The sequence below is a fragment of the Cladosporium halotolerans genome (genome assembly GCF_011745625.1).
Source record: "Cladosporium halotolerans strain TM138-S3 chromosome Unknown Sca24, whole genome shotgun sequence".
Taxonomy (NCBI): domain Eukaryota; kingdom Fungi; phylum Ascomycota; class Dothideomycetes; order Cladosporiales; family Cladosporiaceae; genus Cladosporium; species Cladosporium halotolerans.
The window spans coordinates 85,418-102,649 of record NW_027191475.1 but is presented as its reverse complement, the minus strand read 5'-3'; the positions used below and the strand labels follow the sequence as shown (position 1 = coordinate 102,649).

General features: G+C 55.8%; 7 protein-coding genes across 7 annotated transcripts; 4 read left to right on the top strand and 3 right to left on the bottom strand.

Annotated features, from left to right (window-relative positions):
• The first annotated feature begins 1,727 nt into the window (after positions 1–1,727).
• On the top strand, positions 1,728–2,431 carry WHR41_06855 (uncharacterized protein). Its single transcript, XM_069375460.1, has 3 exons — positions 1,728–1,888; positions 1,942–2,008; positions 2,075–2,431. The coding sequence occupies exons 1-3, from the start codon at positions 1,842–1,844 to the stop codon at positions 2,312–2,314; spliced, it is 354 nt and encodes a 117-aa protein (XP_069227822.1). The 5' UTR covers positions 1,728–1,841; the 3' UTR covers positions 2,315–2,431.
• A 252-nt stretch (positions 2,432–2,683) lies between these two features.
• WHR41_06854 (uncharacterized protein) lies at positions 2,684–3,736 on the top strand (the record flags this gene model as incomplete). Its single annotated transcript, XM_069375459.1, has 1 exon — positions 2,684–3,736. One exon carries the CDS (start codon positions 2,684–2,686, stop codon positions 3,734–3,736), a length of 1,053 nt encoding a protein of 350 aa, XP_069227823.1.
• Positions 3,737–4,061: 325 nt separating this feature from the next.
• WHR41_06853 (uncharacterized protein) lies at positions 4,062–5,926 on the top strand. Its single transcript, XM_069375458.1, has 3 exons — positions 4,062–4,507; positions 4,561–4,937; positions 4,993–5,926. Exons 1-3 carry the CDS (start codon positions 4,396–4,398, stop codon positions 5,371–5,373), a joined length of 870 nt encoding a protein of 289 aa, XP_069227824.1. The 5' UTR covers positions 4,062–4,395; the 3' UTR covers positions 5,374–5,926.
• A 585-nt stretch (positions 5,927–6,511) lies between these two features.
• Positions 6,512–9,032, bottom strand: WHR41_06852 (uncharacterized protein). Its single transcript, XM_069375457.1, has 4 exons — positions 8,435–9,032; positions 7,627–8,380; positions 6,967–7,573; positions 6,512–6,772 (listed from the first exon to the last, which is right to left on the bottom strand). Exons 1-3 carry the CDS (start codon positions 8,708–8,710, stop codon positions 6,984–6,986), a joined length of 1,620 nt encoding a protein of 539 aa, XP_069227825.1. The 5' UTR covers positions 8,711–9,032; the 3' UTR covers positions 6,512–6,772; positions 6,967–6,983.
• Positions 9,033–10,057: 1,025 nt separating this feature from the next.
• On the bottom strand, positions 10,058–11,228 carry WHR41_06851 (mitochondrial 37S ribosomal protein uS9m). Its single transcript, XM_069375456.1, has 2 exons — positions 10,285–11,228; positions 10,058–10,222 (listed from the first exon to the last, which is right to left on the bottom strand). The coding sequence occupies exons 1-2, from the start codon at positions 11,180–11,182 to the stop codon at positions 10,131–10,133; spliced, it is 990 nt and encodes a 329-aa protein (XP_069227826.1). The 5' UTR covers positions 11,183–11,228; the 3' UTR covers positions 10,058–10,130.
• A 115-nt stretch (positions 11,229–11,343) lies between these two features.
• Positions 11,344–13,437, top strand: WHR41_06850 (uncharacterized protein). The gene is made up of 4 exons (XM_069375455.1): positions 11,344–11,470; positions 11,589–11,778; positions 11,981–12,593; positions 12,658–13,437. The coding sequence occupies exons 1-4, from the start codon at positions 11,441–11,443 to the stop codon at positions 13,091–13,093; spliced, it is 1,269 nt and encodes a 422-aa protein (XP_069227827.1). The 5' UTR covers positions 11,344–11,440; the 3' UTR covers positions 13,094–13,437.
• Positions 13,438–14,406: 969 nt separating this feature from the next.
• On the bottom strand, positions 14,407–15,819 carry WHR41_06849 (uncharacterized protein; the record flags this gene model as incomplete). Its single annotated transcript, XM_069375454.1, has 1 exon — positions 14,407–15,819. One exon carries the CDS (start codon positions 15,817–15,819, stop codon positions 14,407–14,409), a length of 1,413 nt encoding a protein of 470 aa, XP_069227757.1.
• Between the last annotated feature and the right edge of the window lie 1,413 nt (positions 15,820–17,232).

Genomic DNA, 17,232 nt, shown 5'->3' with positions numbered 1-17,232 from the left:
TTCGCTGCGCGAAACCTGAAGAAACGCCCAGTGGCCTTGACGAAACCTGCAGCTGGGTCGCCTTGCGCAGGACCACACTCTCTTCCAGCCAAAACCCGCTCAGCTGACACCCACTCCAGCACGCCGGCCCCTCATTGCAACACATCAGCCTCCAGAAGCTCCAAATACTCCCTGACGATATCAACGTTCCGTAGCGATGTGCGTTCGGCAATCGTCCCGATGGGCGCCGCAATTGGCAGGGACCCAGCCAATGATCGCTGCTTCTCGGACGCTTGTTTGTGCCGGGTCCAGGGGAGAGGAACGTTTGCGATTGATCATCTGCGATCCGTCGCAGAATATCTTCTCAGGCATGATACCTGTACCATTGCCGTCACTGCAATTCTTGAATCGCGTCTGTCGCCAACCACTCGCACATCCGGACAATCTTCAGCCTGCACATGGCAAACACGCAGCGCACGTGGCCTTCATTGGTCCTCCATTCCTCACAAAGCCACGCTTTTCCCTAGCGTACCACACTAATGCAATTCGCGATCCGGAGACTGATGAGATCGCGCAGTTGGTCTGCGCTTAGTCTCTAGTCTGTGGATTTGCCGCTTTGGGCGTGATGCACTCGGCTTCTTCTCCGGCATCCAGGGCTTGGATCGTTGGGCAAGCGATGCTCCGCAAAGACGCGCATCGTGACAGTTGAAGGGAGTCTGAATTCAAGTTGCTGTGGAGTTTGAAGACGTCATGTTGCTTGTTCCTTCATCTCTGGTATTGGGAATTGCCGTCTTGTGGCTTCTGCGCAGTGTGAGTATCGGTAATGCTAATGTGAAAATATAGATACGCGTGTGGAAATTACATGGTGCTGTCATTCAGCCTCAGATGTTCGCATACTGGAAGAGGCAAAAGTGGCTTCGGCAATGGCGTACGCAGTCCGGGCAGCCGGGTCGTTCACGGGCTCACCAGCATTCACTTCAGCGCGAAGTCAGCCATGCTACAGTATGCAGCGATAGTTGCTTCTCTGACATTGTGGAGGAAGTAATTGTTCTACCGTCTTCTCAAGATCTTTGTACTTGGACCCCAGTTTCTGGACCCGGGCGTTGTTGAAGGCTACTACAACGTTTGAACGGCTTGACTAATTTTATGGTTTCGTAGAAACATCCCTTTCCCACATCCCCTCCCAAGGATGCGAAAAGACTTAGGTTACTGCATTGTCCCTTAAACCTCCACAAAGAAGTTTATATCCAGCGAGCTGGTTGGCTCCGAGTTCTCAAAACAATCAATCGGTGGAGGACTTCCGAGGTTCATCAGTGGCCCTGAAATACGACAACGACAGATAGGTACACTTGTTTCGTCCAGACCTCCGTTTACTACAGCCACTTAGCAGTCTATTATCTCACCGATCTCTGTATCAGTGAGAAAGAAACCATCGAGCAACTAAGAAATCGCAGGCTGAATATGAGTGCTCTGAGCATGCACGTTCGTGGTGCAGAAGCCCACTTTGGCTGGTGTGATTCGATCGTGAACAGCGGTCACCAAGCCATGCAACAGCAATTACCGCCACTGAACCTCATCGTGGATCATCGCAAAGGCATTTCTACGTAATCGTCAAGCACAAACCCATGGTTTCCAGTAAGACACCCTGGCCCGTAAAGGCAGAGATAAACATCGACTCATGACGCAACATGACGCCGACGATGGATTGACGATGGATGATGTACGAGATACCTTATGGAGGCATCATCAATCTACTGGGATTGGGCTACAGGTATCAGTCGCAACCTATTAAAAAGATATTGTAGTCTTGCACCGACATAAGCGCTCTCTGCATACATTACCACTCACTTTCAATCATCATCATGGACGGCGACACATCGAACAAGGCCCTTGAGCGCGGTGCCTCCGCGTGAGTGCTCCCAAGCATTCTATCGTCAAATGTACATTCTAATACGGTTGCAGAGCAACCAAGGACACCGAATTCACCTCCGGCATCTACGAGGACGCAAAGGCCGACGTCACGGGCAGGGTATGTTACAGGCCCCGACCCCTCGCAGTCGCAGCTCCGTACGCTTACTGACCTTCATCTCTACAGGGTGGCCTTGTCGGCTCCAAAGAGCCCGGCACAAAGACCATGGACACGAACCAGGGCCCTTCGGTCTTCGACGCAAAGGGTGCTGTTGGCGGTGCATTCACCAAAGATGGTGCTGTCGGCGGGATGGCAGAGAAGGTTGGCGGGCCCCTGTCGGCTGATGGCGCGATTGGAAAGAACTTCACTCAGGGTGGAAGCATTGGCGGGATGGTGCAGGACAAGCTCGGTGGCGAGAAGAAGTGAACGGGATTGATGGTTTAGATATGATGTTATGAGAACCAGTCGCTGCGAATCAACCGTCACTTGAGTTATTATTTGCAATGGATCTGAGGGAGCAGAAGCTGCCACCTTTCGCCATAATGTTCTGATATCCGAATCACTCAAATTCGAGTTTTCAAGTACTTTGAATAGTGTGTCCGTGATAGGAGAATAAGGGTGATGTAACTCCATAGCTACAGATGGGATGTTCGTCATGGGCTGTCGGCCACGCGAAGCCGCGTCCTCGAACCGCGGGGCGCGTTCCGCTTGCCCACCATCTACCTCTCTTCTCTCAACCTTCCTTCCGCGATCCATTGGCAACCAACTCGATTCCCCTCCTGGCCTCTCTACAACATGGCGGCTAAGGACAAGAAACCCGCATCAGAACCTCAGGAGGACGAAGACTATGATTCCAATGAAGACGAGGACTTCAACCCGGACCTCGCCCCCGCCGCGGACGAGGACGTTTCTGCCACTTCCGACTCCGACTCCGACGGCGATGGAACAACCGTAACTGCGAAGAAACCTAAAAGCAAATCTGCGAAACGAAAAGCCCCGGTCCCCGCGGATGAAGAGCTAGACTCTGGCGATGAGGCCACGATCAAAGAGCGCAAGCGCAAGCGTCGAAAGGGCAAAGACCAGGACGAGGACAGCGGCGGCGAGGGCGGGCTTATCAAAACGCGAGCGCAGCGACTCGTAGAGAAGGCGGAGAGAAAAGAGCGCAAGCGTGCAGACAGGGGAGAGGTGACTGTCGATGTTGAAGACCTCTGGGCGCGTCTGCACGCCGTCCCAGTGGGCAGACACGACACTCCGCCGCCCGCTGAAGGCGAGCAATCAGGCACTAAAGATGGGGCTACGGGAGAGCTTGTCCAGCCGTCCGACCAGCTCATTCGCATCAAGCGCCGGATCGCGTTCGCCGGCGAGATCACAGAGGTCGAGGAGGAAGTCCTCAAGTCCTCGCCAGCCGCTCAAGCATACTTGGCTGAGCACCCCGAGGCGGATCCAGAGAACGCCAAATCGCGTTCTGCGGCTTCGGGCCAGCAAGGCACCACTTCTGACAGCGAGCTGCAGCGCCCACTAAAGCGCCCGTCCATCTTCGAGCCAAACCCTACGGCCATTGTGCGCGGCGTAAGCTCTGACAAGCTTCGGCCACGCGCCCCAGGCAGGCTCGATGTACTGATGGCAGAGCGTCGGGCCGCGGAAGAAAAGAAGAAGAAAGCGGAGCGCATGAGCACCGTGCAGAAGAGTGCAGTGGATTGGAAGGGTTTCGTGGCGGATCAGGGCATCGCGGAGGAGTTGGATGTCTATGGAAAGAGCAAAGGCGGGTTCATGGCAAGAGAGCAATTCCTGGATCGCGTTGCTGGCGCGAATGAGGAGGCTAGGAGGGCGGCGAGGCTGAAGGGATGATGGACTTCTTTCTGCTTGTTTGATCGTTAAAGATACCCCTACAACGCGTGTTTGTCTATTACACTGCTGCTCTGATTCAACAAAGTCTCATCACACCTAGAGCCATGTCTGAGCTCTGTCATGCATTAGACAGACATCCGGTGTGCGACAATACAGCACCTGGGAAGAAAACATCAAGGTACCATGTCACTTTGCTTTCCACGTACGGCGTTGCGTGCGTGCGTCAGGGCTGAACGAGCGGCGATCAGGGATCGGCGCGCCCGTTTGCTTCCGCGCGCTCCCTGATCCCCCAAGAATTGTCAGTCGTTGCTGAGGGGGGTTTGAACGCTTTCACACTGCTATTCAACCCTCACTCCCACCGTCTTCTCTCTTTGACCAGACCGGACGTGCCCCGTGATACTGCGCGACACCACAGCTACTATACCTGGCAATCCTCCGTCATCGAATCCCCCGCTGCCAGCACAAGCCGCCAGATCCGCCTCCAGCCGATTTCTCCAGACTAGGCACAAGAGACTTCTGTCGCACGAACACTTGCAAACCGATTGACGGACACCACGCTGTGGTATCACTCACGTTGAAGGACCGGGCAACAATTCAATCCACTCCGTCAAGAGCCTCGTGGAACTCGCTCGCACACAGTGCCGTCACAGGCAGCAACAATGGCAGCCGACAGAAGGGTCAAGCAAAGCAATGGCGCGCCCAAAGAGCCCGCTCGTCAGGCAGACGATCAAACAGACGAGAATATCTTCCTTTTTGTGCCGAACTTGATTGGTATGAGCAACCGCACCGCAAAGGCACGGCGTCCTGCTAACCAGTTCAATCAGGCTATCTTCGCATCGTGCTAGCCCTCTGCTCTCTGTACTTCATGCCTCTTCACCCACGCCGTTGCAGCTTCCTCTACTCGATCAGCTGCCTCCTCGATGCGCTTGATGGCCTTGCTGCGCGCAAATTCAACCAGTCTACCCGTTTCGGCGCGGTCCTGGACATGGTTACAGACCGCTGCACCACTGCCTGCTTGCTCGTCTTCCTCTCCACCGCCAAACCCGCATACTCGATGATCTTCCAGGGCTTGATCAGCTTGGACTTCGCCAGCCACTACATGCACATGTACGCGACCCTGGTCATGGGCGGCCAAGGCGAGAGCCACAAGAACGTCTCCGCGAGCAGGAGCCGCATCATGCACCTTTACTATACCAACAAGGTTTGTTTCCCCAAGATCTCGGCGTTCGAGGCGCAGTACTAACATGCCACAACAGTGGGTGCTCTTCGTCGCATGCGCGCTTAACGAGCTCTTCTTCATCGCCCTCTACCTCCTCTGCTTCTCCTCGCCGATCATCACGCCCGCTCTGCTCCCCACCAACGGCAACGCCACGGAGCCTCTCTCCCTCCTCCCCGGCTCGCCAGCCTCGCCCAAGCCGTCCATGTTCTTCTCCTCCCCCTTCTCCGCCGCGGCCATGGAAATGGCTCGCGCAAACAAGATGGACAGCAGCGTCCCCTGGGCTCTGGTCATCATCAGCGCGCCAGTGATGATCTTTAAGCAGTACGTCAATGGCGTGCAGCTGTGGGAGGCCAGCAAGTGGCTGGCCGAGGGCGACAGGAAGCAGCGCAAGCAGGCGGGCCTTGACAAGAGGAGGTAGATGCCGAGGAGGCTCACTGGATATCAATCGCCCTGATGTCGTGGCGATCGGTCATGAACAAGGATTTCTCAAGCGGCATCTCGACCGCGCTTTTTTGGACTTCAAGTGTGCGCTCGCGATCGACTGCACGCTATTCTGGGAGCCTGCCTGGGTCTTCCGCAGCTCAACTTTTTCCGAGCAACCAGCGCATGAACACAAAGGTGGCTTTTGCCCATCTCGTTCGATTTTCCCCGCCCATTCTGCACTTTCCAGGATTGATTACACTGTCCGATTGCGTTCGCGGGTTGCAGGTGCATGTGATTTCATCTCGAGGAGGTTCCAACCGTTACAAGGTGCCCACATCGAGGTGCAAACGCGCAGTGCGATTCCGCTGTCGACGGGCTGGACTTGGGCTAGAGCCATCGTCGATGTACATATGTTCGCTACGGCTCTTTTGCATGGCGTTGGTGTTTCCCGGCGGCGGCATATCTGCGTTTGGCGCTGATATGAGGTGGAACGGTATCGGGCTTTAATTCAGTTGTAATGCACATTTTGATTCGCCGACATTAATAGATTATCGACCATTGTTTTAGTGAGGTCTGCTTGATACTCGCATTGAATCGAGATTATCCGCACGCTTGAAGTTTACCCCAACCCTAACCCTCATAACCATATCTTGTCTTTGTTGCTCGACGTAACTCGATATCTGTCGTGTGCAGCATTCCCTGAATCTCCTACACGATTCAGAAAAATCATGACTACATGCCTATTTCGTTTGGAGCTTGGTACAATGAACGGTAGTACACGCTCTGCGTCACTCGACCAACCCGTGAAGCTACAAGGAAATGACGATGAACTCGCTCTCGCCGCGATCGAGGTCCAATTTGCTCGAGTCGAGAAACTTGGAATTATCGTATCGATGTATGCTTCAAAGGCCGTCAATGACAGATATAACTTATTATCATTCAAAACCCAAACACTCCGTTTCACCGGAAGTGCTACCGCCAGCTTTGATCTGAGTATTGAACGCTAGGGAGACCGAGGAACCCGGACGACGCCCATATTTTCATTGCTCCAAAGGTGTCCAGCTTCTCCGAGTGACGGAGATCTCGATGCAAGACATGAAACTCGAAAGGTTCATGGGAGGAGACAGCGTACTTTGGGTAAACATGAGAAAGTACATCTTAAAGCATTGTAACTAAACAAGCTCTGCATGCAGCCGTAACGAGTTATCCAAATATAACATTGAAGACCAAGTTTCGAGTCTAAACATTACAGGCAACAGCGAGAAGAGAGACGAAATTACAAGGTACGATGCAGGAGTACGTGTAGATGAAACTATATTCTCTTTAATTTTTTCTTTTCATTTATAGCGTTATGCCATTGAAGCCAAGATGCGTCGGCCGTGTTGTCGAGAAATCTGCGCGCCATCGACGTTAGCTTGGTTCGACCACTGGAAAGTTAAGTCAAGCTAAAGTGAGATGCGCGTGATTGGGTTTCAGTAGGAACAATTGGATAATAAGTCCGCCATGGTTGTTTGTCGGAAGGTTTAACGATAAAAGGTTTTCATCCTGTCACGCAAGGGTGTAGTAGAAAGAAGTAGCTGAAACGTACCTCTTGCTCGAACGTCTTTAAACGGGTTCTGCCGCGACATTTTTCGCTTTGGACTTCTCCGGCTCGCTCGCGTCAGAGACGGCCGAAGCTGGTGGAGGCGGGTCTTCGAGAGTCGGGGCTGCGAAGAGGACATGATCGTCGACCTCGACTTTGGGGCCTCTGTAGTTCTTGCGGCCGTCGATGAGCCATTGTGCGACGCTGATGAGGAGCACGATCGCGAACGCAACGATGCAGTAGTTCATGTTGCTTCCTGTCACCGGCAGCTCTGGCGGAAAGACGAAGAGCACCGTTGTGATTATAACGTAGGCAACACCAAGCAGGTTGGCAAACCAAGCGAACGGCTCCGGGAGTTTGAAGTATCGGGTCGCCGGCAGCATACGGCGGCCACGCATGCAGTTGATTGCGACAGGAATGGCGTAACTGACACCCAGAGCGGTGACCGATGCGGACGTGATGGCGTTGAAAGCGCTGGTGCTGCCAAGGAAGATGCAGCCGAACACAACCACGACCAGAAGCGTGAGCGAGAGAGCCTCCAGAGGCACGTCTAGCTTTGCATGGACGCGTGAGAAGTATTTCGAAAAAGGCAGGCCGCCATCTCGGGCGAATGCTGGAAAGATGTCAGCGCATTGAATCGTTTAGCAAAAGAATTGCGAAGCGCACCGTATGTCATGCGACTGGAGGTCGTCATGATAGAGATCGCGGCGAACACCAGGCAAATGAGCGGGAAGATGGTCAGGCAGACCGTCCCCGCTCGATTGCCGGTAGCGGTGTAGAAGATGGCTCCTAGAGGACCATATGGCGAGTTGATGACATCTTCGAGACTGCCAGCAACGAATAACAGACACATCAAGAAGATGAATCCCGTCGTCAGACCAATGGCAACGCAGTAGATCATGATCTTCGGGCCCTCAATAGCAGCGTTTGGAATCTCCTCAATCATGTGAGCGACAGCGTCGAAGCCGGTGAGACCGAGTCCGCCCTGCAGCAAGCCGAGGAGCCAAGCAATACCATCAGGCCAGCCCGTTTCGTTTCTGAAGTCAGTGAAGACCAGGCGCGCAGAGTTGAATTCAGGAGCCGCACACGCGAGGACGGTGATCGAGATGACTGCAAAGCCGCAGATCGACCAGGTGATTGCGGTCTTGTTAACAAGCGGAATGATCGAGTTGCCAAAAGCGTTGATCACAAAGGCAATCAGGTTGTAGCCGATGTAGATCAGAAATTGGTGCCAGCGCTCCTCGACGTATGAGGGCATGTAAAGCGGTATGATGCCCACGATAAGCTGGCTACCCAACAGTCCGGCAGTGGCAGTGAGAGCCATCCATCCAAAGACATTGATCCATCCGGTGATCCAGGAGAGAATGGGGACCCATGACTTCCAGCTGATCACAGCTACCCAATGGTATTGACCACCAGCCTGCAAGTGTATTAGTATCCGGTGCAAAGCGTGTCAAACTCGCTTGAGACGTACGGTTGGATATGCCGACAGAAACTCAGCGAGCGAGGAGGCCAGGCAAAGGTTGCAAATACCAGCCGTGACGAGGCCCCAGAGCACGCTGGTGGATCCGCCAGATGGCAATGCAAGGCTCAAGGAAGCCGAGAGCGCAGTCCACGAGTTCAGAATGGCAAATGCCAGACCAAGCATGGACAAGAAGCTGAAGTTCCTCTTCAATTCCTGTTTCTTGCCGAGCGCAGCAAGCTGCTGGTCGTCCTGCGCAGCGGCTTCGCGCTTTGAAGTGGGCGCCATGCTGCCGTGAGTCTGGTCGGGCGCTGTAGGAGGCGGGTGTCAAGCCAGCAGCGGAGGAAAACAACAAGACGTGTTGTTGACGTCCATTTGAATGGAAGGGGCCGGCTACTGTAGCCGTGGCTCACAGGTGCGAGCGCAATCAGCCATTAGCCTTCCTCACGCCGTGTGCTCCGTCATCCAGGCCTTCCCTCGTGGCCGCACCGAGCCGCCCGTGGGGGCAGTCTGTAATGGGAAGGCATAAGCAGCACGTTTTGATAGTGAACCTGCAGACAGCAAGGCCTTCTCCTCTTTTACCCCGAGTTGATTCGTGGCCGAGGTGCATGAAAGGAGGAGAAACTCGAGCTTGTCGATCAGCCCGCGCGGAAAAGAGACTGCGGGCAGCGGCAGAATCGTGGGGCTTGGCGAATCAAGCGTCTCCGCCGCGTGCTTGAACGACTCTAACCATCCTGTCACGCAAGGACTTGCTGCTTTTGGGAGCGAATCCAATAACAGTATGTCATATCATCGAGGGCTCTCCTTGTCTCTGGTTGTTGATAGCCGTTCAGCCTCGATCACGATTCGTTTCAACTTGATAAGCTTATCTACAATGTTGCCGTGACTTCCGAGTCTCTGGGGCACGTTCGTCTATCAAACAATTTCCAAATAGACGAGGTGTACGGTAATATAGACAAGGCTGCAGTATTTTTGTTATCTGCTCTTCCGGACACTTCCCTAGTGGCTGGTGTTCTTGAAGTCACGCAAGCTCTTTCGAATGCCGAGGCCTGGCTAGACCGTCGTGACAATTGTTTGCATCTTGATTGCAAACAAACGTCCTGTGCATCCACTTCTGCTATCGTCGATTTGCATGATCCCCTTGCATGAGGTGGAACTAGACCAGTCTTTCAACATGACTGGCTGACGGCATCCTCTGGGGCCCGAAAACGACGCCTCAGACCCTTTATCTGTTTTCCATCCATGAGCAATCTCTTGCATGCTCTTGGATACCTCCGTAGATTGACGTGTCGGCAAAACCGCCTTCCTGACCAAGAAGGACCTTTGAAAACATCGTTCGGTAGTATGATAGCAAGTAGCGGAGATATTACAGATCAGCAGTCCCCCGAGCTTCACACAAGTTGTCATCCCAGCCACAATGTGCGCGGGGAAAGGACCCACGAACAGAAGGATGCCAGGTTCTGGAAGCATCTCGCATTTGCGGTCTGGTGTTCTGGGTCCTTTGTCAAACAATTCCAGCATCGGTGAAGTAAAAGTCTTGAGGTGAAAGAGGAATCATAGAAGGTTCTCTTCCAAGTCTTTCCTGAGAGGTTCTCGATCTTTTTTCAAGATTAAATGATTCTAGATGCACGAAGCTCGGAAGTCGGTAAGGGTATGTAATACAGGTTCTGTACATAGTAACACAATGCTTTGACGTTGGAATCGCGCTTTAACGTTTGACCCAGGCAGGCATCTTGCGAGCCTTGAGCTTGCCGGCCTTCTTTCTCTCGACACGCTTGGGGTTGCGCGTAAGGGTTCCCGCTGTGATTGTTGCGTTAGCTCAATGCTTGTCAAACAATGTACGTTCCTTAAACTGAACTCACCCCTCTTCAGTATGGGCCTGAGATCAGGCTCGTGTGCCATCAACGCCTTGGCCGTCGCCAACATGATCGACTCCGCCTGGCCCGTAGTACCACCTCCGGAAGTCGTCGCCCACACGTTGTACCTGTCCAAACGCTCCGTCTGCTTCAACGCCCAGACCGCACTCTCTCGGTCGTGCAGACGGCCAAAGTATTCCGTAAGCGACTTGCCGTTCACGACAGCCTCGCCAGTACCCTCCACCACGTACACAGAAGCCGTGCTGCTCTTTCTTCTTCCCGATGCCCTCGCGCGGCCGTAGTTGTCGACAATGATGGGTTTGGGCTTGTTGAGGAAGGGCTGCAGGATACGCTTGAACCGCTCAAGCGCCGTGGTCACCTCCTCGGGCATCAACGCCGGGTGAATGTAGTTCAGGCGCTTGATGATCTCCAGCAGGCGGTTGTATCTGGTCTCTTTCACCGGCTCATCCACTTCTGATTTGTACTGCTCCCATGTCTTCCATGCTATTCTGGGCGCCTCGCCCGGGGGACACTGAGGCAAGAGCTGGTACTTGCGAAGCAGTGCTGAGAGGGCGAGAAGATCGTCGGTGTAGCGGGGAGTCGCAGTGAAATAGCTGGGCGAGGCCGGGAGAATGCGAATCCTGCTGAGGAGAATGTCGGATTTCGGACCGTCACCGCGAGGAGGACCGCGGCGAGAGAAGCCGCCGGCAGGCTTGTTGCGGGCGAATTGGTTGTCGTCTCGAGTGAACTGTATGGGCTGTGCTGCTCTCACAGGCTCCCTGCCTGATGATTCGGTTGGTGTAGCGAGCCATCGGCGCTGGCAGGCCAGCGCCTGTCGTTGCGACGAGGCGTGGGTCGAAGCAATTGCTCGGCGGAAGCCCGTCCGTAATAAAGGAGATTCCATCGCGCAGGCGGGCGCACGGCAATGCGCTGTGGATGCGGCGTGTCGTCGCTGTCGCCGCGGTTCGCAGGAGGTTTGCGCCAAGGCTGGCTCGGAAGAGCTGCTCGCCCTCCGCTGGCGGGCACGGTCCGTCGCAGAATTCGACTCGCCCAACTCCACCGCGGAGCTCGACCTTGATAATTCCCCTCTTCCCTCACCAAACAAACCTTTCTTCCCTCCCACACCACCTCCTTCCCTTCGCACGCTCACACAACCAGCACGATGGGTTTCGGCAAGCTCTACTCCTACCCGGTACGTTCCGCGCATGCAACGCACGCCGCCGCCGAGCTGGACTGCCACCTGGCGGGGCGCTGTGAATCATTTCATGCCACATTGTTGAGAAACACGGCCGCTGACATTGCTGCTACAGGGTAACCCCCGCACCATTGCCATCCAGGCCGTGGCCAACGTCAACAACCTCGACCTCGAGTTTGTCCACACCGAGCCGGCCAAGGGCGTCAGCGATGACTACAAGCTCATCAACAAGCTCGGCCTCGTCCCGTCCTTCGTGGGCGCCGACAACTTCACCCTGACCGAGTGCATCGCCATTGCCATCTACCGTAAGTGGACTCGCAGTTTGGAGGAGCTCGCACGAAACACCCACCCTTTCACTTGCAATGATGAGAATCTTTTTCAATACAGTTATCCCTGTCTGAAGATTACTGTTGAGACTTTATTCACACTCTGAACGCACACACTTGCACACATATCTTAGAAGCGCATAGCGGATCGCAGTGACACAGTCGCTAACACACCGCGCAGTCACCTCCCAGAACGAGAAGACCACCCTTCTCGGTAAGACCAAGCAGGACTACGCCAGCATCCTCCGCTGGATGTCCTTCGCCAACTCCCAGGTCCTCCCCGCTCTCGGTGGCTCTTTCCGCCCTCTGATCGGCCGTGACCCCTACAACAAGAAGAGCGTCGACGACAACCTCAAGGCCACCGCCGCCAACGTCAAGGTCCTCGAGGACCACCTCCTTGTCAACACCTACCTCGTCAGCGAGCGCATCACCCTCGCCGATATCTTCGCCGCTGGCATCCTCTCCCGCGGTTTCCAGTTCTTCTGGGACCCCGAGTGGCGCTCTCAGCACCCCAACGTCACCCGTTGGTTCAGGACCATCACCAGCCAGGACATCTACACTGCCGTTGTTGAGAAGACTGAGTTCTGCGAGAAGCCCCTCGAGAACAAGCCCCCTGGTGGTGGTGAGAAGAAGGAGAAGAAGGAGAAGAAGCCCGCTGCTCCTGCCGCCGCCCCTAAGCCTAAGGTCAAGACTGCTGCCGAGGCTGAGGAGGAGGAGGCTGCCCAGCCCGCCGCTCCCAAGCCCAAGCACCCTCTCGAGCTTCTCGGCAAGCCCACTTTCGTCCTTGACGACTGGTACGTGCAGTTCTCGCTACTTCCGATGCGACTTAATGATAAATTTACTGACTCTTTCTTACAGGAAGCGCAAGTACTCCAACGACGACACTCGCGAGTCTGCCCTCCCCTGGTTCTGGGAGAACTGCAAGTTCGATGAGTTCTCCATCTGGCGCTTCGACTTCAAGTTCAACGACGAGCTCACCATGACCTTCATGAGCAACAACCAGATCGGTGGTTTCTTCGCTCGTCTCGAGGCCAGCCGCAAGTACATCTTCGGTTGCGGTGCCGTCTTTGGCCAGACCAACGACTCCGTCATCCAGGGTGCCTTCGTCGTCCGTGGCCAGGAGGCCATGCCGGCCTTCGACGTCGCCCCTGACGTCGAGTCCTACAGCTTCACCAAGCTCGACCCCAGCAAGCCCGAGGACCGCGAGTTCGTCAACGACATGTGGGCCTGGGACAAGCCCGTCGTCGTCAACGGCAAGACCATGGAGTTTGCCGACGGCAAGGTCTTCAAGTAGAGTGCTGTGCACAGCAGCGCTCGGAGATTGCCTCCTCTTGCTACGAATGACCCAGACGTGACGCGTTCCTTTTTATGCATGATTCCCTTTTAATTCCGCACCTTTTGTTGCATGACGGCATGAAACTCGCGAATAAGAAAAGTCAGCCCTCATCTTTTCGCCTCCGGTGATGGTGAAAAGGAAAACCATTCCATCCGGACGGCTGAGAAAAAAGTGTAGTCGTCGTGAAGCGTTCGACTGAATTTTTACGATACGACGATACCGCGTGGAGAAAGAAACACCGCGGTGATGGTTGATAGATATGCGTGTTCTTTGAATATATACCCTTTGCCTCATCCACACAATCTTGGCTCTTCTCAATTCCTCGCTTCTTTTAGAGTCTCGTCTTGCTACCGATAAACAAAGGTACGGATGGCACAATTTCTTTTTGAACAATCGAAAGGGGTGATCTCGATCGCGCACACGAGATGCCACTAGAAATTGGGTATATATTGTGTGCAATGCTCCGAGAACTCAACCGGCAAGCCAAGCTTAGCTTGGGTTCGCCCCCTTAGTTTAACGGTTAGAACATGGGTCTCATAACATGACCAGCAGCATTGCAGCTCTGGGCCATCCCAAGATATGAGTTCGATTCTCATAGGAGGCATCATCCTTTTGATCTTTTTTGCTACCATTTTTTGCTTCCACATCTGGAGAACGCCCACTATCGTGCGCTTTAATCTTGTTGGAGAATTTTGTGATTTTCTGGACTTCTGCGTGCGGGTTTGACAGAGCTTTGAGCTCAGTGGTCTCGTGCCGAACAAGCTCGTCGTGGGCGGGGTGAGGCTTCTCGTGGGCGACCTTGCGGTCAAGATGATGGGCGACGTACACTCTTACAAAGACATGATGACTTGACAGAGACACAAGAGGTTTCTGTGTTAATACTGCTTCATTCGTAAACCTGCATTTCTCGTCCTTTTTTCACGCCGCGATCATCGCGCGCGTCCGCTGGTCGTCCGACTACTCATCCGCTCATCCCATTTCATTCGCCAACGGCACCATGCGCACACGTGCACACCACCTCTGACTCTGCCTCCTCCTCTTCAACAAAAGAACACCGGGGTATATACATGCTCTGCTCTGCTCGCTCCTTCCCCTTTCTTCCCTTCTCATTGTCCCCAGAGCGCGGCCCAAAACCAATCAATACTCAAAACGGAACGCCAATCGCTAAGTAAATACCAGAATAAATCGCTCGCCAGAAATAAACAACCACAAAATGAAAAACCAGAAACACCAAAAAAAAAGAAACAGACGCCCGTCAAGTCCCAAACCCCTCACTGGATCGACCCCCCCAAATACCCCAACTCGCTGAAAATCGCCTCCGCCATCCCAGCCCCTCCTCCCCCAGCCGCCTTCGGCGTCCACACGGGATCCTCAGGCTCGGGCAACCTGTACGCCTCGCACTCGTACTCCCTCATCGCGCGGCCCCAGCGCGCGGCAACCTCGTCCTCCACGCCCGCGGGCGTCGCGGTCGCGAGCTCGTCGCCTGCGGCCGTGCTGACCGTCGCGTCGGAGAAGGTTGGCGAGGCGAGGGCGAGGGCGGGGGAGGGGTGTTGGTTTTGTTGCTGTCTTTGCTGGTGGTCGTTTTCGGATTGGTTGAGGGCGTGGCAGTGGCGGTCCGGGTCGTGCAGGGAGTAGAGCCTGGGCCGCTGGTCGGGGGAGGAGGAGAGGAACTGGATGTTACGGATTGACTGGGGGCCGATGGAGGCTGCGTCGGCGTCGGCGGCGTGAGAGGGGGAGCGGGAGGGTTTGGTGGGGGAGGCGGAGGGGGTGGGGATTGCGATGACTTGGGAGAAGGTTTGAAAGGCGCCTGTGCTGTTGTCGTTGATGTTGGTGGGCGGGATGGTGACGTCCGCGAGGGGCCGGCGGGTGGGCGGGCGCGAGGTGTCGTGACCCGACGAGCGGGCAGGGTGGATGGAGGCGCGCTCGGCGGCTTCGTCGATGAGGGAGGCTTCGTAGGTTGTTGCTTCGTGGCGGACGCGGGCGCGCATGGCGGCGCGGCCGGCCATGGAGCGCAGGGAGCCGGTGAGGGACATGCCGCGGCGCTGGAGGGAGCCGATGGTGCCGAACATCTTTTTGGTGGGGCTTTTGATCTGGGGCTCTTCGGAGACGAGGGGCCAGGGCGACTCTTCTTTTGGAGGGGTAGGGTGCCGGCCTTCTAGTCTTCCGCCCAGGGCGAAGTCGGAAATGCAACGCTCGTGGACTTTCGAGACGGGTGGAGGATCCAGCGCTTGGAACTTGGCCTTGGGATCCATTGTTTGCAACGACGACTGTTGCGCCAGCGTGCCTACCAGGTCGACGCTCATGCTGCGCTGCATCTTCTGCGGCTCGACGATTTCTCTCGGCACGTCGATGACGTTGACCACCTGCCCGGGCATCAGAGGGCAGTCGGCCGTACATTCCCTCAAGTCGTCGTATGCTTCAACGCCGTCGTCGAGTCGGAAGTAGTACCAGTAGGTTCCGCCTTGCTTGAGTCCTCCGTTGCGCGGCCGTGTGTAGTCCACTTGGGAGCCGTCGAAGATGATATTCTGGAACTCGAAGCAGCCGGTCCAGAAGCCGTGGCCGCGCCGGCGGTCGTGGAACATTGCGTATGGGCGCGAGAAGTTGTCCCAGGAACCAAGGAGTTCGACGCGGCGGACGTCTTGTGGCGCGCGGAAGGCGAAGGTGACGAGGGTTTCTGGATCCATTGTCGATTCCTGGGTCGACAGGTCGTTGGAAAGTGAAGAGAGAAGGCAATCAGCCAAACGTCCAACAGCAAGTATGCGAGAGTCCGATCCGCAAGAACAATGTTGAAACAAATTGGCGGATTGTCCCAATGGCCGCCCAGTCCAGCGAGAGTGAGATCAGATCCGGGAGGACGACATGGTCTCTCAATTGCGGGCGCCAATGGTTGGAATATGCGAAAGGGAAGCTGCAGGACGTGCCCACGGTGAGGCAGGCGGGCGATGGGGCGACATCGATATCTTAGGGCCAGAGGACAGCCACAAACAGGGCAGGGGTGGTTGGTTGGGCGGTGCGTGATAGAGTTTGCGGAGTGCCTAAGCGCGATAGGATCCCGTCTGCGTACCACACGGGCGAGCAGGCCTGCCGGACTTCCCTCCTACCGCCCGCCTGTGCGCAGCGGTCGATTGATGATTATTGTAACACTGCCCTGCTCCGTGCCGCCTGGGGTGAGCAAGGCTCGTGTCATGCCTGCGGTGCGGTCGACACAGCTACACATCGATCTCTGACTGCCAGACTGCAGCATAGGGGGCTGTGGAAACACCTCCGACCTACAGGCCGTTGAAGAGCAGAGCAATCGCCCCAGCATGGCATTCTCGCGCTCTCCGATGTGGATACCTCGAGATTGCCCGCGCTCCCAAGTGCCAAACCCAAGCACGGCTGCTCGGGTACCAGCAATCGCGATCTGGCACCGCGCACAGCTCCCCTCCGGCCCCCCGCCAACGCGTTTTCACGTCACTCTGCCAGCTTTCGCGCGCGCGAGGTGGGCAGTTGGCAGGGTGAGCAAGGTGGAGTGAGACAATCAGCCTGGAAGTGCCAGCGCTAGGCACCGCAGTGACCGCGCTCCGACTCCATGCGCCACCGCGCCGTGGCGCCGTCCTCGCCGTGCGTCGCGACCGTCGAGGCGCCCGCATGCAGTTGAGGCCTGCGCGCCTGGATCGCCGCCGCGTGCAGCTCCGTTCGCGGTGGATTGGCCGGCAGTGCTGAGCGTGCTGGGGCCGCGTGCGATTGCGTTTGGCTGGTGCTGCGCGGTGCTGCTGCATGTTTGAGATTGGGAATATCGCGCAAGACTGACGGTGAGTGACGGCGATGTTGCTAAGGTATCTCTCTTCGCGTCCGTGTGTCGATATGTTGGTAGTGCATCAGTGGTACACAGGACTCCTGCAGCCCGCATGCGACACGTCCTGGACGTGATCCATTCCCCCCATGCACGCGCCGAGGGTTCTCATCCTCCATCTGACAGATCGTTTCGCCGGCAAACCATGGATCCCCGGCTTACACAGGTCTCGCATCCATCCCTCGGTGTTTCATCTCCGCAGCGCAGCCAATGGAGTCTCCGGTCCCACGTGTTGGGCGAGACGTTGCCAGATGAGCTAGAC